This window comes from Canis lupus, chromosome 16, assembly GCF_048164855.1.
Source record: "Canis lupus baileyi chromosome 16, mCanLup2.hap1, whole genome shotgun sequence".
NCBI lineage: Eukaryota > Metazoa > Chordata > Mammalia > Carnivora > Canidae > Canis > Canis lupus.
The window spans coordinates 39,214,163-39,238,077 of NC_132853.1; the positions used below are offsets into that span (position 1 = coordinate 39,214,163).

The 23,915-nt window shown below is 39.4% G+C and overlaps 1 protein-coding gene across 1 annotated transcript; it reads right to left on the reverse strand.

Annotated features, from left to right (window-relative positions):
- Positions 1 to 16,754: 16,754 nt before the first annotated feature.
- LOC140606708 (keratin, type I cytoskeletal 27) lies at positions 16,755 to 22,084 on the reverse strand. The gene is made up of 8 exons (XM_072780487.1): positions 21,608 to 22,084; positions 21,050 to 21,132; positions 20,577 to 20,733; positions 19,502 to 19,663; positions 19,282 to 19,407; positions 17,468 to 17,685; positions 17,203 to 17,252; positions 16,755 to 17,077 (listed from the first exon to the last, which is right to left on the reverse strand). Exons 1-8 carry the CDS (start codon positions 22,007 to 22,009, stop codon positions 16,935 to 16,937), a joined length of 1,341 nt encoding a protein of 446 aa, XP_072636588.1. The 5' UTR covers positions 22,010 to 22,084; the 3' UTR covers positions 16,755 to 16,934.
- Positions 22,085 to 23,915: the final 1,831 nt, after the last annotated feature.

The window sequence follows — 23,915 nt, forward strand, 5'->3', positions numbered from 1 at the left end:
TTTTTTCATGTGCCTGTTAGCCATTTGTATATATTCTTTGGAGAAATGTCTGTTTCATGTCTTTTGCCCATTTCTTGACTGGATTTTTTTGTTTTTAGGGGTATTGAGTTTGATAAGTTCTTTACATATTTGGATATTAGCCCTTTATCCAATACACCATTTGCAAATACCATCTCCCATTCCATTAGTTGCCTTTTAATTTTGTTGATTGTTTCCCTTTCTGTGCAAAGGCTTTTTTATCTTGATGAAGTCCCAATAGTTCATTTTTGCCTTTGTTTCCCTGCCCTTTGGAGATGTGTTTAGCAAGAAGTTGCTGTGGGCAAGGTCAAAGAGGTTGTTGCCTGTGTTCTCTAGGATTTTGATGGATTTCTGTCTCACATTTAGGTTTTTCAATATTTTTTGCTGGTTTTTAAAATTTACACTCTACATTTCTGTTATCCAAGTTGAAATGGTATTTTTCTCAGACTGAATGAGGTTTGTTTTATCACTAGCTATCTAGTTTTTCTGGGAATCAGATTCTGGTGTGCTAATTCTTCCCACAAAATGGCTTCCCTGGTTTTGGTACTTCCACTTTGCCCTGAAGTGAATGGTGGACCTGAGAAATGAAATCAGATACTACCCAAAGTCACTTTGCAGGGTCCCTTGCTCTTTATAAGGGACTCTGATGGCAGCTTAATCTTGACTGATTGGAGTTCAGAATGTGCTTAGTTTTTTCCTCCCTTCTCTCACTAGAAGGAAACTGGAATCATGAGGTTCTCAATAGCATGGTGTTATGTTGGAGTTAAGCACAGACTCTGAGCCAGAACACCTGGATTAGCATTCCAGCAACTCCAGTTATTAGTTGTGTGATGCTGGGAAAGTTACTTAGCCACAGTCTACCTTAGTTTCCTTATGTATAAAAGAGGATGACAATAGTACCTATCTCATAGAGTTCTGAGAATTAAATGATGCTTAGAATAGAGTTCAAAGTGCTGGGTATCACTATTATTGATTCTTTCCTGGAAATCATTTAAAAAATCCTGCACATATTTTGGTTTTGTTGCCTTTATTTTGGTGTCCCATCCAAGAAATCATTGCCAAGACCAATGTCAAGGAGCTTTCTCCCATCAATATTGCCATACCACCCTGAACACACTTGATATTATCTTTTATGTTTTCGTTGAGGAGTTTTACTGTTTTCGGTCTTATGTTTAGGTGTTTAATCCATTCTGGGTTGATTTTTGTGTATAGTGTGTGATAGAGGCCCAATTTCACATGGGGCCCTTTTTACATGTGACTATTCAGTTTTCCCAATACCACTTCTTAAAGAGACTATCTTTTTCCCATTACATATCCTTGGCCCCTTTGTTGAATTTAGGGCAATGTATATATGTGGATTTATTTCTGGGCTCTCTATTCTTTCTATTGTGGTAAAATACACAGAACATAAAATTATTTCCTTATCTATTTTTAAAAAGATTTTATTTATTTATTCATGAGAGACACACAGAGAGAGGCAGAGACACAGGCAGAGGGAGAAGCAGGTTCCCCTCAGGGAGCCCGATTTGGGACTCAATCCACAGACCCAGGATCATGCCCTGAGCTGAAGGCAGAGGCTCAACCACTGAGCCACCCAGGTGTCCCTCCTTATCTATTTTTAAGTGTATGATTCAGTGACATTGAATCCATTCATAATGTTGTGCAACCAATATACATCTCCATACTGTTTTCATCTTGCAAAACTTAAGCATACCCATTAAACAATAACTCCCCATTCTCTTCTTCCCAGCCCCTGGAAATCACCATTCTATATTTTTTCTCTCTATGAATTTGACAACTCTAGGTACCTTATATAAGTGGAATCATATGGTATTTATCTTTTTGTGACTGGCTTATTTTACTTAACATACTCCTTGTAGTAGCATGTATCGGGATTTCCTTCCTTTTAAAGGCTGAATAATATTCCACTGTAAGCATGCACCACATTTTGCTTATTCATTCATTATTAGTGATCATTTGGGTTGCTTATATTTAGTTGTTGCTTGTATTTTAGTTGCTGCTCTGATCATGGGTGAAAAATATCTTTTTAAGATCATGCTTTCAAATTTTTTTGATTATATCAGGAGGTGGAATTGCTGGAACGTATGGTATTTCTAATTCTAATTTTTTGAGAAACTGTCATACTGTTTTTGTTAGGGGCTGCACCAGTTTGTATTCCCACTAACAGTGCAGAAGTGTTCTAATTTCTCCATATCTTTACGTCTTCCATGATGTTTTATTTACTCTAGCTTTGTAATGTATTTTGAAATCAGGAAGTGTGATTTGTCTTTTCTCAAAATTGCTTTAGCTATTAAGGGTTTTTTTTTTTTGGTATCAATATGAATTTTAGGATTTTTTTCTATTTATTATTTTAAAATGCCAATGGGATTTTGACAGGGATTGCATTAAATCTGCAGATTGCTTTGGTAATATGACTATTTAGACATTATTAATTCTTCTAGATAGTGAAGATGAGATGTCATTTGATTTATTTGTGTCTGATTTAATATTTTTCAATACTGTTTTGTAGTTTTCAGGGTACAAGTCTCTTATCTCCTTAGTTAATTTATTCCTAAGTATTTTATTCTTTTTGATGCTATTATAAATTGGATTGTTTTCTTAATTTTCTTTTTGGATAATTTATTATAAGTGTATAAAAATGTAACTGGTTTTTTAATGTTGATTTTGTATCCTGCAACTTTGCTGAATTTATTTATTACGTCTAGCAGTTTTTTGATAAAGTCTTTAGGGTTTTCTATATATAAGAGGCTATTTTCTGCAAACAGAGATAATTTTACTTCTTTTTCTTGTCTAATTGCTCTGGCTAGGAATTCCAGTATTGAATAAAAGGGGTGAGTGGACATTTTTCTCTTATTCCTAGTATGCAGGAAAGCTTTCAGTTTTTCACCATTGAGTATGATATTAACTGTAGTATTGTTTTATATGGCCTTTTATATTGGGTTACATTCCTTCTATAACTAATTTGTTGAGCGTTTTTATCATGAAAAACTGTCAAGTTTTGTCAAATGCTTTTTCTTTATTTATTGAGATGACTATATGATTTTTACCCTTCCTTCTGCTAATGTGGTATATAATATTTATTGATTTGTGTATGTTGAACCATTCTTGCATCCCAGGGATAATTCACATTTGATCATGATATATGATTCTTTTAGTGTGCTGTTGAATTTGTTTTGCTAGAATTTTATTGAAGATTTTTGCATCTATATTCATCAAGGATATTGGCCTGTAATTTTCTTTTCTTGTAGCATCTTTGGCTTTGGTATAAGAGAGATGCTGCCTTATGCAATGAGTTTGGAAGTTTTTTTCTCCTCTTAGTTTTTGGAAGAGCTTGAGAAGGATTGGCATTAATTCCTCTGTAAATAGTAGAATTCATCAGTGAAAACACCTGGTCCTAGGCTTTTTGTTGAAAGGGTTTTTGATTACTGATTATATCTCTTCGTTTATCATTGGTCTGCTTAGATTTTCTATTTTTCATGATTTACTCTTGGGAGGTTGTGTGTTTCTAGGAATTTATTTCTTTTAGATTATACAATTTGGGAGGGAGGGGCAAGATGGCGGAAGAGTAGGGTCCCCAAATCACCTGTCCCCACCAAATTACCTAGATAACCTTCAAATCATCCTGAAAATCTACGAATTCGGCCTGAGATTTAAAGAGAGAACAGCTGAAACGCTACAGTGAGAAGATTTCGCGCTTCCATCTAGGTAGGGAGATGGGAAAAAAGAAATAAAGAAACAAAAGGCCTCCGAGGGGGAGGGGCCCCACGAGGAGCCGGGCTAAGGCCGGGGCAGTGTCCCCAGGACAGGAGAGCCCCGTCCCGGAGAAGCAGGAGCTGCACCAACCTTCCCGGGCGGAAAGGGGCTCGCAGGGAGTTGGAGCAGGACCCCAGGAGGGCGGGGATGCCCTCGGGCTCCCTGGGACAGTAACAGACACCTGCTCGCCCAGGAGAGTGCCCCGAGCTCCCTAAGGGCTGCAGCGCGCACGGCGGGACCCGGAGCAGTTCGGAGGGGCTCGGGCGGCGGCTCCGCGGAGGGGGCTGCGGGGCGGGAGCGCGAATCCAACAGCGCAGGCCCCGGAGCACTGGGCGCCGGGACACAGCCCAGGATCCGGCCTTCCCCGGGACAGGCAGAGGCCGGGAGGGCCCAGGACAGCAAGGACGCTCCTGCCCCGAGCTGAGCAGATCAGCGGCCCCACCCCGGAGCCTCCAGGCCCTGCAGACGGAGAGCTCCGGGGTTACTGCGGGGGCTGAATCCAGATTTCCAGAGCTGGCCGCTGCCACTGCGGTTGTTCCTCCTGGGGCCTCACGGGGTAAACAACCCCCACTGAGCCCTGCATCAGGCAGGGGGCAGAGCAGCTCCCCCAACTGCTAACACCTGAAAATCAGCACAACAGGCCACTCCCCCAGAAGACCAGCTAGACGGACAAGTTCCCGGGGAAGTCAAGGGACTTAAAGTATACAGAATCAGAAGATACTCCCCCGTGTTTTTTTTTTTTTTTTTTAATTTCTGATTGCTTCCCCCACCCTTTTTCCCCCTTTCTTTCTTTTTCTTTCTCTTTTTCTTCTTTTTTCCTTTTTTCTTTTTTCTTTTTCTCTTTTCTTTCCTTCTTTCTCTCCTCTCTTTTTCTCCTTTTCCCAATACAACTTGTTTTTGGCCCACTCTGCACTGAGCAAAATGACTAGAAGGAAAACCTCACCTCAAAAGAAAGAATCAGAAACAGCCCTCTCTCCCACAGAATTACAAAATCTGGATTACAATTCAATGTCAGAAAGCCAATTCAGAAGCACTATTATACAGCTACTGGTGGCTCTAGAAAAAAGCATAAAGGACTCAAGAGACTTCATGACTGCAGAATTTAGATCCAATCAGGCAGAAATTAAAAATCAATTGAATGAGATGCAATCCAAACTAGAAGTCCTAACGACGAGGGTTAACGAGGTGGAAGAACAAGTGAGTGACATAGAAGACAAGTTGATGGCAAAGAGGGAAACTGAGGAAAAAAAAGACAGACAATTAAAAGACCATGAGGACAGATTAAGGGAAATAAACGACAGCCTGAGGAAGAAAAACCTACGTTTAATTGGGGTTCCCGAGGGCGCCAAAGGGACAGAGGGCCAGAATACGTTTTTGAAATCATAGCTGAAAACTTTCCTAATCTGGGAAGGGAAACAGGCATTCAGATCCAGGAAATAGAGATATCCCCCCCTAAAATCACTAAAAACCGTCCAACACCTCGACATTTAATAGTGAAGCTTGCAAATTCCAAAGATACAGAGAAGATCCTTAAAGCAGCAAGAGACAAGAAATCCCTGACTTTTATGGGGAGGAATATTAGGGTAACAGCAGACCTCTCCACAGAGACCTGGCAGGCCAGAAAGGGCTGGCAGGATATATTCAGGGTCCTAAATGAGAAGAACATGCAACCAAGAATACTTTATCCAGCGAAGCTCTCATTCAAAATGGAAGGAGAGATAAAGAGCTTCCAAGACAGGCAGGAACTGAAAGACTATGTGACCTCCAAACCAGCTCTGCAAGAAATTTTAAGGGGGACTCTTAAAATTCCCCTTTAAGAAGAAGTTCAGTGGAACAATCCACAAAAACAAGGACTGAATAGATATCATGGTTACACTAAACTCATATCTCTCAATAGTAACTCTGAACGTGAACGGGCTTAATGACCCCATCAAAAGGCGCAGGGTTTCAGACTGGATAAAAAAGCAGGACCCATCTATTTGCTGTCTACAAGAGACTCATTTCAGACAGAAGGACACCTACAACCTGAAAATAAAAGGTTGGAGAACCATTTACCTTTGAATGGTCCTCAAAAGAAAGCAGGGGTAGCCATCCTTATATCAGATAAACTAAAATTTACCCCGAAGACTGTAGTAAGAGATGAAGAGGGACACTATATCATACTTAAAGGATCTATCAAACAAGAGGACTTAACAATCCTCAATATATATGCCCTGAATGTGGGAGCTGCCAAATATTTAAACCAATTAATAACCAAAGTGAAGAAATACTTAGATAATAATACACTTATACTTGGTGACTTCAATCTAGCTCTTTCTACCCTTGATAGGTCTTCTAAGCACAACATCTCCAAAGAAACGAGAGCTTTATTTTTTTTAAATAAAATAATTTTTATTGGTGTTCAATTGAAACGAGAGCTTTAAATGATACACTGGACCAGATGGATTTCACAGATATCTACAGAACTTTACATCCAAACTCAACTGAATACACATTCTTCTCAAGTGCACATGGAACTTTCTCCAGAATAGACCACATACTGGGTCACAAATTGGGTCTGAACTGATACCAAAAGATTGGGATCGTCCCCTGCATATTCTCAGACCATAATGACTTGAAATTAGAACTAAATCACAACAAGAAGTTTGGAAGGACCTCAAACACGTGGAGGTTAAGGACCATCCTGATAAAAGATGAAAGGGTCAACCAGGAAATTAAGGAAGAATTAAAAAGATTCATGGAAACTAATGAGAATGAAGATATGACCGTTCAAAATCTTTGGGATGCAGCAAAAGCAGTCCTAAGGGGGAAATACATCGCAATACAAGCATCCAGCATCCATTCAAAAACTGGAAAGAACTCAAATACAAAAGCTAACCTTACACATAAAGGAGCTAGAGAAAAAACAGCAGATGGACCCTACGCCCAGCAGAAGAAGAGAGTTAATTAAAATTCGAGCAGAATTCAACGAAATTGAGACCAGAAGAACTGTGGAACAGATCAACAGAACCAGGAGTTGGTTCTTTGAAAGAATTAATAAGATAGATAAACCATTAGCCAACCTTATTAAAAAGAAGAGAAGACTCAAATTGATAAAATCATGAATGAGAAAGGAGAGATAACTACCAACACCAAGGAAATACAAACGATTTTAAAAACATATTATGAACAGCTATACGCCAATAAATTAGGCAATCTAGAAGAAATGGACGCATTCCTGGAAAGCCACAAACTACCAAAACTGGAACAGGAAGAAATAGATTACCTGAACAGGACAATAACCAGGGAGGAAATTGAAGCAGTCATCAAAAACCTCCCAAGACACAAGAGTCCAGGGCCAGATGGCTTCCCAGGGGAATTCTATCAAACGTTTAAAGAAGAAACCATACCTATTCTACTAAAGCTGTTTGGAAAGATAGAAAGAGATGGAGTACTTCCAAATTCGTTCTATGAGGCAGCATCACCTTAATTCCAAAACCAGACAAAGACCCCACAAAAAAGAATTACAGACCAATATCCCTGATGAACATGGATGCAAAAATTCTCAACAAGATACTAGCCAATAGATTCCAACAGTACATTAAGAAGATTATTCACCATGACCAAGTGGGATTTATCCCCGGGACACAAGGCTGGTTCAACACTCGTAAAACAATCAATGTGATTCATCATATCAGCAAGAGAAAAACCAAGAACCATGTGATCCTCTCAATAGATGCAGAGAAAGCATTTGACAAAATACAGCATCCATTCCTGATCAAAACTCTTCAGAGTGTAGGGATAGAGGGAACATTCCTCGACATCTTAAAAGCCATCTACGAAAAGCCCACAGCAAATATCATTCTCAATGGGGAAGCACTGGGAGCCTTTCCCCTAAGATCAGGAACAAGACAGGGATGTCCACTCTCACCACTGCTATTCAACATAGTACTGGAAGTCCTAGCCTCAGCAATCAGACAACAAAAAGACATTAAAGGCATCCAAATTGGCAAAGAAGAAGTCAAACTCTACCTCTTCGCCGATGACATGATACTCTACATAGAAAACCCAAAAGCCTCCACCCCAAGATTGCTAGAACTCATACAGCAATTTGGCAGCGTGACAGGATACAAAATCAATGCCCAGAAATCATGGCATTTCTATACACTGAGACTGAAGAAATAGAAATTAAGGAGTCAATCCCATTTACAATTGCACCCAAAAGCGTAAGATACCTAGGAATAAACCTAACCAAAGAGGTAAAGGATCTATACCCTAAAAACTATAGAACACTTCTGAAAGAAATTGAGGACGACACAAAGAGATGGAAAATATTCCATGCTCATAGATTGGAAGAATTAATATTGTGAAAATGTCAATGTTACCCAGGGCAATTTACACGTTTAATGAAACCCCTATCAAAATACTATGGACTTTCTTCAGAGAGTTAGAACAAATTATTTTAAGATTTGTGTGGAATCAGAAAAGACCCCGAATAGCCAGGGGAATTTTAAAAAAGAAAACCATAGCCAGGGGCATCACAATGCCAGATTTCAGGTTGTACTACAAAGCTGTGGTCATCAAGACAGTGTGGTACTGGCACAAAAACAGACACATAGATCAATGGAACAGAATAGAGAACCCAGAAGTGGACCCTGAACTTTATGGTCAACTAATATTCGATAAAGGAGGAAAGACTATCCATTGGAAGAAAGTCTCCTCAATAAATGGTGCTGGGAAAATTGGACATCCACATGCAGAAGAATGAAACTAGACCACTCTCTTTCACCATACACAAAGATAAACTCAAAATGGATGAAAGATCTAAACGTGAGGCAAGATTCCATCAAAATCCTAGAGAAGAACACAGGCAACACCCTTTTTGAACTCGGCCACAGTAACTTCTTGCAAGATACATCCATGAAGGCAAAAGAAACAAAAGCAAAAATGAACTATTGGGACTTCATCAAGATAAGAAGCTTTTGCACAGCAAAGGATATAGTCAACAAAACTAAAAGACAACCTACAGAATGGGAGAAGATATTTGCAAATGACTATCAAATAAAGGGCTAGTTTCCAAGATCTATAAAGAACTTCTTTTTTTTTTTTTTTTTTTTTTTTTTAAATTTTTATTTATTTATGATAGTTACAGAGAGAGAGAGAGGCAGAGACACAGGCAGAGGGAGAAGCAGGCTCCATGCGCCGGGAGCCCGACGTGGGATTCGATCCCGGGTCTCGAGGATCGCGCCCTGGGCCAAAGGCAGGCGCCAAACCGCTGCGCCACCCAGGGATCCCTATAAAGAACTTCTTAAACTCAACACCAAAAAAAAAAAAAAAAAAAAAAAAAAAAAAAAAAAAAAAACTCAACACCAAAGAAACAAACAATCCAATCATGAAATGGGCAAAAGACATAAAGAGAAATCTCACAGCGGAAGACATAGACATGGCCAACAAGAACATGAGAAAATGCTCTGCATCACTTGCCATCAGGGAAATACAAATCAAAATCACAATGAGATACCACCTCACACCAGTGAGAATGGTGAAAATTAACAAGGCAGGAAACAACAAATGTTGGAGAGGATGTGGAGAAAACGGAACCCTCTTACACTGTTGGTGGGAATGTGAACTGGTGCAGCCACTCTGGAAAACTGTGTGTGTTCCTCAAAGAGCTAAAAATAGACCTGCCCTACGACCCAGCAATTGCACTGTTGGGGATTTACCCCAAAGATTCAGATGCAATGAAACGCTGGGACACCTGCACCCCGATGTTTCTAGCAGCAATGTCCACAATAGCAAAACTGTGGAAGGAGCCTTGGTGTCCATCGAAAGATGAATGGATAAAGAAGATGTGGTGTATGTATACAATGGAATATTCCTCAGCCATTAGAAACGACAAATACCCACCATTTGCTTCAACGTGGATGGAACTGGAGGGTATTATGCTGAGTGAAATGAGTCAATCGGAGAAGGACAAACATTACATGGACTCATTCATTTGGGGAATATAAATAATAGTGAAAGAGAATATAAGGGAAGGGAGAAGAAATGTGTGGGAAATATCAGAAGGGGAGACAGAACATAAAGACTCCTAACTCTGGGAAACGAACTAGGGGTGGTGGAAGGGGAGGAGGGAGGGGGGTGGGGGTGAATGGGTGACGGGCACTGAGGGGGCACTTGACGGGATGAGCACTGGGTGTTATTCTGTATGTTGGTAAATTGAACACCAATAAAAAATTAATTTATTAAAAAAATAAAAAAAAGAGATAATAGAGTTAATCCATGTAGAGTGCTTGGAAAAGTATCTGCTACTTAATTAAACTCGATAAATGTATTCTACTATATAAAAAAAAAGATTATCCAATTTGTTGGCATTTAGTGTTTCAGTATTCTTTTATAATCCTTTGTATTTCTGGCAGCACTTGTAATGTCTCTTTTTTCACTTACAATTTTTGAGTCCTTTCTCTCTCTGGTAGAACTCAGCTAAAGATTTGTCGATTTTATCTTTTCAAAAAGCCACCTCTCAGTTTTGTTAATCTTATCTATTTCTTTTCTAGTCTCTATTTCATTTGTTTTTGTTCTAATCTTTATTATTTCTTTCCTTCTGTTAGTTTTAGGCTTAATTTCTCCTTTTTCAAGTTCATTGATACGTAAAGTTAGATTGTTTATTTGTGAACTTTCTTCTTTATTAATATTGGTGGTTATCATGATAAAATTCCCTCGTAGTAAGCTTTTGATGCATCCCATAAGTTTTGATATGCTAAATTTTCATTTTCATTTGTCTCAAGATTTAAAAATAATTCTTCCTCTTGATTTCATCTTTTATGCATTGGTTATTTAGGAGTATTAGTTAATTTCTACGAATTTTTTAATTTTCCAATTTTTCTCCTGTTTTTTTTTTAATTGAGTTCAATTTGCCAACATATAGCATAACACCCAGTGCTCATCCTGTCAAGTGCCTCCCTCAGTGCCCATCACCCAGTCACCGCAACCCCCGCCCAACTCCCTGTCCATCACCCCTTGTTCGTTTCCCAGTGTCAGGTGTCTCTCATGTTCTGTCTCCCTTTCTGATATTTCCCACACATTTTCTCTCCCTTCCCCTTTATTCCCTTTCACTATTTTTTATATTTCCTGAATGAATGAGACCATATAATTATTGTCCTTCTCTGATTGACTTACTTCACTCAGCACAATACCCTCCAGTTCCATCCACACTGAAGCAAATAGTAGGTATTTGTCATTTCTAATGGGTGAGTAATATTCCATTGTATACATATATCACATCTTCTTTATCCATTCATCTTTCGATGGACACCGAGGCTCCTTCCATAGTTTGCCTACTGTGGACATTGCTGCTATAAACATTGGGGTGCAGGTGTCCTGTCGTTTCACTGCATCTGTATCTTTGGGGTAGATCCCCAGCAGTGCAATTGCTGGGTCGTAGGGTAGTTCTATTTTTAACTCTTTGAGGAACCTCCACACAGATTTCCAGAGTAGCTGCACCAGTTCACATTCCCAACAACAGTGCAAGAATGTTCCCCTTTCCCCATATCCTCTCCAATATTTGTTGTTTCCTGTCTTGTTAATTTTCACCATTCTCACTGATGTGAGGTGGTATCTCATTGTGGTTTTGATTTGTATTTCCCTGATGGCAAGTGATGCAGAGCATTTTCTCATGTGCTTGTTGGCCATGTGTATGTCTTCTTTGATGAAATTTCTATTCATGTCTTTTGCCCATTTCATGATTGGATTGTTTGTTTCTTTGGTGTTGAGTTTGCTAAGTTCTTTGTAGATCTTGGATACTAGCCCCTTATCTGATATGTCATTTGCAAATATCTTCTCCCATTCTGTAGTTTGTCTTTTAGTTTTGTTGACTGTTTCTTTGCTGTGCAGAATCTTTTTATCTTGATTAAGTCCCAATAGTTCATTTTTGCTTTTGTTTCCCTTGCCTTCATAGATATATCTTGCAAGAAGTTGCTGTGGCCAAGTTCAAAACGGGTGTTGCCCGGGTTCTCCTCTAGGACTTTGATGGATTCTTGTCTCACATTTAGATCTTTCATCCGTTTTGAGTTTATCTTTGTGTATGTGTAAGAGAATGGTCTAGTTTCATTCTTCTGCACGTGGCTGTCCAATTTTCCCCACACCATTTATTGAAGAGACTGTCCTTTTTCCGGGGGATATTCTTTTCTGCTTTGTTGAAGATGAGTTGACCATAGAGTTGAGAGCCCATTTCTGGATTTTCTATTCTGTTCCATTGATCTATGTGTCTGTTTTTGTGCCAGTACCACACTGTCTTGATGACCATAGCTTTGTAGTACTACTTGAAATCCGGCATTGTGATGCCCCCGGCTCTGGTTTTCTTTTTCAATATTCCCCTGGCTTTTTGGGGTCTTTTCTTATTCCACACAAATCTTAAGACGATTTGTTCCAACTCTCTGAAGAAAGTCCATGGTATTTTAATAGGGATTGCATTAAATGTGTAAATTTCACTGGGTAGTATTGACATTTTCACAATATTAATTCTTCCAATCTATGAGCTTGGAATATTTTCCATCTCTTTGTGTCGTCCTCAATTTCTTTCAGAAGTGTTCTATAGTTTTTAGGGTATAGATCCTTTACCTCTTTGGTTAGGTTTATACCTAGATATCTTATGCTTTTGAGTGTGATAGTAAATGGGATTGACTCCTTAATTTCTCAGTCTCATTGTTAGTGTATAGAAATGCCACTGACTTCTCGGCATTGGTTTTGTATCCTGACACACTGCCGATTTGCTGTATGAGTTCTAGCAATCTTGGGGTGGAGGCTTTTGGGTTTTCTATGTATAGTATCATGTCATCCTCAAAGAGGAAGAGTTTGACTTCTTCTTTGCCAATTTGAATGCCTTTTATTTCTTTTTGTTGCCTGATTTCTGCGATTAGGACTCCTAGTACTGTGTTGAATAGCAGTGGTGAGAGTGGACATCCCTGTCGTGTTCCTGATCTTAGGGGAAAGGCTCCCAGTGTTTCACCATTGAGAATGATATTTGCTGTGGGCTTTTGTAGATGGCTTTTAAGGTGCTGAGGAATGTTCCCTCTATCCCTACACTCTGAAGAGTTTTGATCAGGAATGGATGCTGTATTTTGTCAAATGCTTTCTCTGCATCTACTGAGAGAATTATATGGTTCTTGTTTTTTCTCTTGTTGATGTGATCTACCACGTTGACTGCTTTACAAGTGTTGAGCCAGCCTTGCATCCTGGGGATAAATCCCACTTGGTCATGGTGAATAATCTTCTTAATGTATTGTTGGAATCTATTGGCTAGTATCTTGTTGAGAATTTTTGCATCTGTGTTCATCAGGGATATTGGTTTATAATTCTCCTTTTTGGTGGAGTCTTTGGTTTTGGAATCAAGGTGATGCTGGCCTCATAGAACGAGTTTGGAAGTATTTTGTCCCTTTCTATCTTTTGGAACAGCTTTAGTAGAATAGATATTGTTTCTTCTTTAAACATTTGATAGAATTCCCCTGGGAAGCTATCTGGACCTGGACTTTTGTGTCTTGGGAGGTTTTTGATGACTGCTTCAATTTCCTCCCTGGTTATTGGCCTGTTCAGGTTTTCTATTTCTTCCTGTTACAGTTTGGTAGTTTGTGGTTTTCCAGAAATGCATCCATTTCTTCTAGATTGCTTAATTTATTGGCATAAAGCTGCTCATAATACGTTTTTAAAAATCGTTTGTATTTCCTTGGTATTGGTGGTGATCTCTCCTTTTTCATTCATGATTTTATTAATTTGAGTCTTTTCTCTTTTGTTTTTAATAAGGCTGGCTAATGGTTTATGTATCTTATGAATTCTTTCAAAGAACCAACTCTTGGTTTTGTTGATCTGTTCTACAGTTCTATGGTCTCTATTTCATTGAGTTCTGCTCTTCTTCTCCTGGGTGTAGGTTTTATTTGTTGTTCTTTCTCCAGTTCCTTTGGTGCGAGGTTAGCTTGTGTATTTGGGTTTTTCCCAATTTTTTGAGGGATGCTTGTATTGTGCTGTATTTTCCTCTTAGGACTGCTTTTGCTGTACACCAAAGATTTTGAACGGTTGCATCTTCATTCTCATTAGTTTCCATGAATCTTTTTAATTCTTCTCTAATTTCCTGGTTGACCCTTTCATCTTTTAGCAGGATGCTCTTTAACATCCACGTGTTTGAGTTTCTTCCAAATTTCTTCTTGTGATTGAGTTCAAGTTTCAAGGCATTATGGTCTGAAAATATGGAGGGGACAATCCCAATCTTTTGGTATTGGTTGAGACCTGATTTGTGACCCAGTATGTGGTCTATTCTGGAGAAAGTTCCATGTGCACTTGAGAAGAATATATATTCAGTTGTATTTGGATGTAAAGTTCTGTATATATCTGTGAAATCCATCTGGTCCGGTGTGTCATTTAAAGCTCTTGTTTCTTTGGAGATGTTGTGGTTAGAATATCTGTCATTTGCAGAAAGTGCCATGTTGAAGTCTCCCAGTATTAGTGTATTATTATCTAAGTATGTCTTTACTTTGGTTATTAATTAGTTGATATACTTGGCAGCTCCCACATTAGGGGCATAAATATTCATGATTGTTATGTCCTCTTGTTGGATATATCCTTTAAATATGGTATAGTGTCCCTATTCATCTCTTACTATAGTCTTTGGGATAAACTTTATGTGATATGAGGATTGCTACCCCAGTTTTCTTTTGAGGACCATTTGAATGGTAAATGGTTCTCCAACCTTTCATTTTCAGGCTGTAGGTGTCCTTATATCTAAAATGAGTCTTTTGTAGACAGCAAATAGATGGGTCTTGCTTTTTTATCCAGTCTGAAACCCTGCACCTTTTGATGGGGTCATTAAGCCCGTTCACGTTCAGAGTTACTATTGAAAGATATGAATTTAGTGTCACTATGATACCTATTCAGTCCCTGTTTTTGTGGATTGTTCCCTTGGACTTCCTCTTTCTTTTACAGAGTCTCCCTTAATATTTCTTGCAGAGCTGGTTTGGTGGTCCCATATTCTTTCAGTTTCTGCCTATATTGGAAGCTCTTTATCTCTCCTTCTAATCTGAATGAGAGCCTTGCTGGCTAGAGTATTCTTGGCTGCAGGTTCTTCTCATTTAGGACCCTGAATATATCCTGCCACCCCTTTCTGGCCTGCCAGGTCTCTGTGGAGAGGTCTGCTGTTAATCTAATATTTCTCCCCATATAAGTTAGGGATCTCTTGTTTCTTGCTGCTTTAAGGATTTTCTCTTTATCTTTGGAATTTGCAAGTTTCACTATTAAATGTCGAGGTATTGAATGGTTTTTATTGATTTTTTTGGGGGTACCTCTCTATCTCCTGGATCTGCATGCCTGTTTCCCTCCCCAAATTAGGGAAGTTCTCAGCTCTGATTTGTTCAAATATGCTTTCTGGTCCTCTGTCCCTCTCGGCACCCTCTGGAACCCCAATTATATGTAGTTTTTTCCTTCCAAGGCTGTCATTTATTTCCCTTAACCTTTCCTAATGATCTTTTAATTGTTTTTCTCTTTTTTCCTCAGCTTCCTTCCTTGCCATCAACTTGTCTTCTATGTCACTCACTCTTTCTCCTCCACATTAACCCTGGTCGTTAGGACCTCCAGTTTGGATTGCATCTCATTTTTTTTTAAAGATTTTATTTATTCATGAGAGACACAGACACAGACACACACACACACACACACACACACACAGAGCGAGAGAGAGAGAGAGAGGCAGAGACATAGGAAGAGGGTGAAGCAGCTCCATGCAGGGAGCCCGATGTGGGACTTGATCCTGGGACTCCAGGAGCACACCCTGGGCCGAAGGCAGGCACTAAACCGCTGAGCCACCCAGGGATCCCGGATTGCATCTCATTTAATTGATTTTTAATTTCGGCTTGATTAGATCTAAATTCTGCAGTCATGAAGTCTCTTGATTCCTTTATGCTTTTTTCCAGAGCCACCAGTAGCTTTATAATTGTGCTTCTGAATTGGATTTCTCACATTGAATTGTAATCCAAATTCTGTAACTCTGTGGCAGAGAGTACTGTTTCTGATTCTTTTGTGGTGAGTTCTTCTTTTTAGTCATTTTGCTCAGTGCAGAGTGGCTAAAAATGAGTTGTACTTGTTAGAAGAGCAAAATCCTCTCTGTAGTCTTCTAAGCTGTTCTCTCTTTAAATCTCAGGTCGAGTTCATAGGTTTTCAGGATGAGTTGAAAGTTATCTAGGTAAGTTGGTGGGGACAGGTGACTTGGGGACCCTACTCCCCCGCCATCTTGCCCTGCCCCCTTCCTCCTGTTACTCATTTCTAGTTTCAGACATTGTGGCCAGAAAAGATACTTGTGACATGATTTAAGTCTTATTCAGTTTGTTAATATGTGTTTTGTGGCCTAGCATTGTGGAATTTCCCACTTGCTGTATCTAGTTCCCCCCCTTCCCTTCTACCTTCAAATATCACCATTTACATTTTTTCCTTTTATTTTTAGGATGTTTTTGATTCTTAAATTTCATATTTCCACTTCTATGAGCATGTTGTATTCAGGGATTAGATTTTATTCTCATTGTTTTATTCTTGTTGCCAGCATTTAGCAAGTGTGCTTAACAAGTATTTATAGAAGGAAAGAGAAAGATTTAAAATTTTACAGAGATATGGAAAAGATTCCAACCAGTTTATTTGTTAAATTCCTGGCTTGTGAAGGCCTCTGAATTAAACAAAAGAAAGTAAAAAAGTAAAAATAAGGGGTGCCTGGGTGGCTCAGTGGGTTAAGCATCTGCCATCAGCTCAGGTCATGATCCCAGGCCCTGAGTTGGGCTACCTGCTGAGGCAGATGCTTCTCCCTCTCCTCTCTGCTTGTGTTCTCTTTCGCTATCTCTGTGTCTCTTTCTCTCAAGTAAATAAATAAAAACTAAAAAAATAAAAATAAAAATAAGATTCAACTCCCTTGTGGGTATGTTTAAAATGTAAAGATTGACCAGAACCAGTGAAGATGACTTGCAACAGGAAGAGCTTTTATTGACACACCACCATAGAGAAAGCCAAAGAAACGTTACCATTCTACAAATAGCTTGTCTTAATTCATTAGAAGAAAACCATGAAAATAAGAGGGCTTTTATTCAGGAATCTAGCTTCAATTTGGTATTTTAATTTAGGGGTCCTTCTTCTGGGGTTCAGGAAGGCACCCTCTGTTCACTCTTCACGTTGTTGACTTTGGTGGATTTCTCTTCTACAGTGTGAACTCTGGATGAGAGAACTTTGCCACGAGGATCTATTTCTTCAACAATTGTTTTAACCATGGTGGTTTTAGATGACTCTAAAATGACACAATGAAGTGTTATAATTTATTAAATCCATTAAGGAAAATAATTAACTCCTCATTTGAAACTGACACAAGTACATTTTGAATGCTTAGCACAGCTTTTTTTTTTTTTTTTTTACCTTTTATCTGATTTCCTGGTCCTCCATAGCCTTTTGATTTAACACAAGAGCTGTAAAAATACAGAGAGCTTGTATTAATTATTTCACCCTATTTTGCTGAGGAACCTGGAAAACAAGGATTTAAGATGGGAGATCTCTGGATTCTGAAATAACACTAAAGAGGTTTATTTATACATGATATGGGTCATAAATACTTTGTGCTTGATTTCAAAAAATCTTTAGTAACCTTAAAATAAAGTGCATTCTCAATAGAAGCTGTACTTACCCATCTTCTCCATCAATCAGGCGGCAGTAGGTCTCAATTTCTTTTTCCAGGTGGACCTTGATGTCGAGGAGCTGCTCATACTCCAGCTTCTGGCCCTCCGTCTCGGTTCTGACCTGGTGCAGCTGCTCCTCCAGGGCTCCAATCTGAGCCTGGATCTGGGCGAGCTGTGTGCAGTAGTTGCCTTCGGTCTCGGTCAGGGAGCATTCCAGGGAGTGTTTCTGTGGATCAGCAAGACATAGTTTAGTAGAAAATGTCACAGTGTTGTTTTAGAATAAGGCAGAGCACTTAAGACATATTTAAGAATTATGCTTACATGATGCAAGTAACCATATTTACCCCAAAGAGTCCCCTTTGTTCAATATTCATTATTGCCTTTATTAGATGTCATACTATTTTTCTGTTTGAGAATGACACAGTTGATGGTGAATGTCACTCATATGTCCAGGAGTGTTAGCAAAGACGAACTTGTTTTCTCATAGGGCACAGTCCAAAGATCCCTCTGCCCCACTAATATAAACTGCTTCTAGAGTCTGGCACAATTTGCCACATTCCCTAGGAATAAAGGTCACCCTACAATTTGCTACGTTGTTTCTAATCACCAGACAGTCTTGTCTCATGTAGATTGTAGCTTTTCTATTAAAAAACAATCCCAAGGATGCCTGGGTGGCTCAGTGGTTGAACATCTGCCTTCTGCTCAGGGTGTGGCCCCAGGGTCCTGAGATCCAGTCCCACACTGGGCTCCCAGTGGGGAGCATACTCTTTCTCTGCCTATGTCTCTGCCTCTCTCTGTGTCTCACCTGAATAGATAAATAAAATCTTTTTTTTTTGATAAATAAAATCTTTAAAAAAAAAATCCCATAGTGAACTGTGCAAACTTTTCCAAAGCATAATGTCCCAAAGAAAAGAAGGACCTTTTAAAGCTTTAGATGGTTTGACTCATTGGTTTGTGAATCCAAATGGGTTTATAAAGGGTTTCTCTTCAAGAGGGATGCTTGTTATACTTCTACATGGAATGAAGATAAGACTGTCTTACTCTTTCAGCTGCAAGAATTTTTATGCAAAGTCCTAATTTTATATACACTCATACCCTATTTTGTGGATAAACTCTGAAGGTTTGTATACTAGCCCTAGCAGAAAAAGTATGGATGTAGGAGTTAAGAAATTTGGAGAGAAGTTCAGGTTCCTTCGTATTCAACTGTGGGACTGGGAAAACTGCCTCACTTCTTTGAATCTCAGATCGTTCTTTTGAAAATAATGACAGGAATTATAAACTCTGCTCTGCCCAAGCCCCAGGGTTATTGTGGACTCCAGTGGGAGAAAGTGCTAGGCAAACCCTTAATGAAAAGGTTGCTATTATTATCAAGCCTGTTTAGCTTTATAGGCAACATTCATGCCTCCACTTTGCTTCTTGTTTATGCCACTTAAAAAGGAACTTGTAAGTGTTCTTAATTAAATTGCCCAACGGAATGCCAGATGAAGAAGATAGGGGTGCACACACATTTTTGCATTCTATGGAGAATTTTTTTTTTTTTTTTATCTTTTGATTTGGGAGAGAAGATTCAGGATAAAAATTATTTTCTTTTTTGAGTACCTCAAAATATTTGTGCTTGCTAATTTCTCATGTTTCACAGTTATGAGTGTCTAGGTCTACTTTTCAGGCCAAGAGGATCGTGCTGTGCAAAACGCAAATGTGTCTTATTTCAAGCATGGTAATTAACCGATAACAACGAAAATAAGTAATACTATGTAGAAGAAACACTTTTTAAATTTTTTCTCCAATTCTGAAACATATATATATAGTACATTTTACTGACCATTGCTAAGAGGGACTGAAGCTCGATCTCCAGGGTTTGAAGAGTACGTTTCATCTCTGTAAGTTCATTTCGAGCCGAGGTGGTGGCACCAGCATCGTCAGAAATCTGCTGCTGCAGGGAAGCGCTCTGAAAGGTTGGGGGTGGGTGTTAGGGTGTTAGGGTGCTGCTGGCCTTGCCTCAGTGCCCAGGACCACGTAAGCGCGCCCAGGTCGGGTTTTACCTTCTCGTTGAACCAGGCCTCGGCGTCCCTGCGGTTCTGCTCAGCCAGGGCTTCGTACTCGGCCCGCATGTTGTTCAGCAGGACGGTGAGGTCCACCCCGGGCGCCGCGTTCATCTCCACGTTCACGTTCCCTCCCGCCGCGCACTGCAGCGCCTTCATTTCCTGAAAGGAATTTGATTGACCACGTTAGGAGCTGAATATTTTCAAAGGAACCAGACAGCAGGATGCATAACGTTAGAAACTTTTTAAAAAGCGTTGGTTGCAAACCATGAGAGTGCTAACTCTGGGAAACCAAGGGTTGCAGAAGGGGAGGTGGGTGGGGGTTTAGGGTAACTGGATGACTAAGGCACTAAGGAAGGCACTTGATGGGATGAGCACTGGGAGTTATACTATATATTGGCAAGTTGAATTTAAATAAAATATTTTTAAAAATTAAAAAAATAAAAAATAAATGGGTGTTACATTGAAATGTGAAGTCTGTAATCTTCATAAGATATAAAAGATCATTCGATGTCTCTAATCACACATCATATTCCCTCCATATTTTTCTTTTTCTTTTTAAATTTTATTTATTTATTCATGAGAGGCAGAGAAAGAGAGAGAGAGAGAGAGAGAGAGGCACAGACACAGGCAGAGGGAGAAGCAGGCTCCATTCCATGCAGGGAGCCTGACGTGGGACTCGATTCCAGGTCTCTAGGACCACACCCGGGACTGAAGGTGGCGCTAAGCCACTGAGCCACCGGGGCTGCCCCCTCCATCTTTTTCTGATACTAATGGCCTGCCTTGGAAATCAAAGAATTTCTCAAAGCAGGCAATTAATCTGTGTTGATTTATCTCTAAAACCTAATAAAACCTGACCATCCTCCCCCCCGCCCCCCCCCCCAAAAAACCAAAATATTCTTTGGAGGCAGATGGATAGAAACACTGCAAAAAACCTAAGCCATATGGAGAAACGAGTTCCTTCTGGAATGTTTATGTCAGACATTATTATACTTGTCATCTGAAATTATTATTATTATTATTTTAATTTTGGGAGCCAGGCAGATCATGGAGGCAGGAGAGACAGAGCACCCACCTCCTCGTGATTCTTCTTGAGGTAGGCCAGCTCCTCGCTCAGAGTTTCCAGCTGGATCTCCAGGTCAGTTCTGCACAGAGTCAGCTCATCCAGGACCCTGCGCAAACCGCTGACATCTGCATCAACACTCTGGTGAAGGGCCTGTTCGTTTTCAAACCTTAGAAAATATTTGACAGTTAGTCCCATCACCTTTTAGGTCATCAAAAACTTCCAATCATGCTTTGAGATCAAACTGTTAAAATATACTCAAAATTGCAATTAGACTGTCCATAATGCAAGAAGCAATATGATCTTGACATTCATTTGTGTTGGATCCTATATTTCCAGAGTAAAACATAATATTCGGCTGGTCATTCTTACATGCATTTGGTTTAAAACAAATAAGGTCAAACAATTGAGGTGACCTCCAATAGCTTAGATTAAAGGGGAAAATGCTGAGATAACTTCTTTGGTTTCTCTTCAGCTCTACTTACTTTAGCCTGAAGTCATCAGCCGTTAGTCTTGCATTATCATTTTGCAGGATAATATTGGCATTGCTGGTAGTTGCAGAAATGATCTGATAAATGGAGAGTTAGTTAGGAGTGAGGAAATACTTTAAAAATGTCATACTTCCTTGAAAGAAAGTCACTTACAAAATTATATAGTACTCTTTCTGGCATTCTGTCTCCAATAATAAGATGATTCTTTCGCAGATGGGAAATCAAGTATGGCCTCTTTTACCCTTTACCCCACCCATAAAAATAACCTTTTCTATGAAAAAACTTATAAACAATATAGCAAGAGAGAGTGGGCAGTTTCTGATATTTTCATATTACAAAAAGCATAAACATGCATGCCTCATACCAGGTTTGAGTGAGCCATATTCAAAGATTAGAATTTTAACATAAATTATTTTTAATATTCATAATGAACTACAGAAAATCAGAAGCTGAGTGCAAAGCCCTGCCGTGTGTGACAGCTTCCACGTTTGTGTGTGCTTATGTGGCTAAATACTCTTAGGGGTTTAACCCTTATGACATTGCGCTTCTTACCTGGTTCCTAAGGTCATCAATTATTGGGAAGTATCTGCTGTAGTCATGATCAAGACCACGGCAAGAACCAGGCCCAAATTTCTCATACCAGCCCTTGATCTTCTGCTCCAGGTCAGCATTAGCCTCTTCTAGTGCTCGCACATTCTCCAGGTAGGAGGCCAAGCGGTCGTTGAGGTTCTGCATGGTCACCTTCTCATTGCCGGACAGGAGGCCATGCTCATTTCCTGTGAAAGCAGCGCAAGAAGCACTTCCCCCGCCATAGCCTCCTGCAGATGAGCTGCCCCCAAAAGCACAGGAGAAGCTACTTCCAATGCCCGGCACACCGCATGCATTTCCAGCCCCCAAACCTGCTCCCCCGCTAGAACCAAGCCGTCTGGATGCAGAAGAAAAGCGCACAGACATGATGTCCAGACCAGCGAGCTTGTCCCTAGAGTGAAGCTCTGATGGCAAATGTCCTGCTCAAATGGTGAGTTTGTCTTTATATACATATTACCAGGGTGTTTCTTGATGAACCTTGCTACCCATAGCAAAATAGTGCTTGCCAGCTCATCATGAATTATTCATAATTGGGTGTTTTTTTTTTTTTTTAATGAATGCCTTTACCCTACTGTGTCCATTTCTGTAGGTGGAGAGTTACCTTGGGGTTATTTGTTATCTCCAAAATGAGACAGGGAGGGGTATGATCAAGATTATTATAGTGATGCATTTCAAATTTAGTATGAGTAATCCTTCCTGTCTTCTAGGTTTCAGGGCTACAAAACTCCTATAAGAATAAATAACGAAGTGTGATAGATTTCTCTTCCCCTTGCTCAAAGCAAGGACATTACATTTTCTTCAGCAAGAGAGCCCATCATAGTCATGCATTTTGATGGAAAATATGATCTTTCTTTCAGATATATTGAAAATAATTTCAAGACCATGGGCTCATGGTACTGGAGGGAAAAGGTCAGGTCTTAAATGAAAACTGAGGTTTTAAATGGACTCTTCCTTGGAGACAGAAAGTCTTCTTGATCCTTATCCCTCCTGAGTTATCATTTCATCTTTACTGCTTTTGTCTAAGGTATAAATAAAGGCACTGGTTAATTTCTCTGGGTCCAGTTTTCTTATCTGTAAAATATAGGAACTAGACTATGGCCTGTATATTCCTGTTCTATTTCTAGATTTCTTGTGTTTTTACATTTCTTTCTTTCATTATTTCTAGAAAAATTTTCTGCATTCACTTCCTCTACATCTCCCCTCCTACTCACTCCTGAATTTTGGTTCCTAGCACTTTATGGAAATTAACCCTCAAATTGCTCATTTTCCCACATCTCCAATTCAGTCATTATTTCTCATGTTTATTCCCCTACATCTTCTTGGACATATTTGATACTGACCACACCAGGCTTAGTGAATTCTGAACAACTGCCTTCTGAAAATACTTCTAATGGAATATTTCTGTTTGCTCCTCTTCTTTCTTCCGTTTAGTATGTCTGTGCTCTAGATTTGTCATTCCTTATAATTTTGTGCTTGACACTCTTATTTTCTACACATTCTCTTTTGGTGCTGTCACCCCTTCTTGTCACTTTGGCTATGGGTGAATGGTTTCTAAATATGTATCTTTAGCACTGGTCTGTGTTCTATTCTAGATCCACGCCTCACTATGTCCACTAGACATTTCTACTTGGATGACTTCTAGCTCAACACTCAGTCACCTTGTCATCAAACTTTGATCTTTTGTATCTTTTTTGCATTACTTGTTGGTGGAATTACCCTGTCATGTTTATGATTGCTAAAAAAATCTTTAATTTCTGTCATCTTCTACCAGCTTGCATCCAACAAGTCACTAAGTCCAATTGAATCTACTTCTGCAGTGTCTCTTGAAGCATTTTTTTTCTTTTCTATTTTTCTTCTATTATTTTTTTCCAGCTTAATAATTGGATTTTTGGCTCAAGTCTTTTTCTTTTCCTTCCTGATCAGTAGGCAGAGCAGTAAGTCAAGGTACCATTCCTGTAATACACCACCATTCATGTAATTGAAAGAATGTGAGCTCTTGGATCAAATATATCAGCATTCATATCCCAGTTCTGCAAATTTCTGTGTGACCAATGCAAAGTTCTCTCTTGCTGAGCCTCTATTTCTAAGATGGAGATGTGACTTGTGTTTTTGTGAGGCTGTTAAATGGTAGTTACATTTGTAAAGCAACTATGCTTGTCAATGACTGTAGTCAGTAAGTATTTCTTTCCTTCTCCCACTTTCCTCCAGTTTAAAATCAATGGACTATAAGCTAGATAAAGCTCCTTTGTCTGACTTGTAAGTTTCTTCTTGT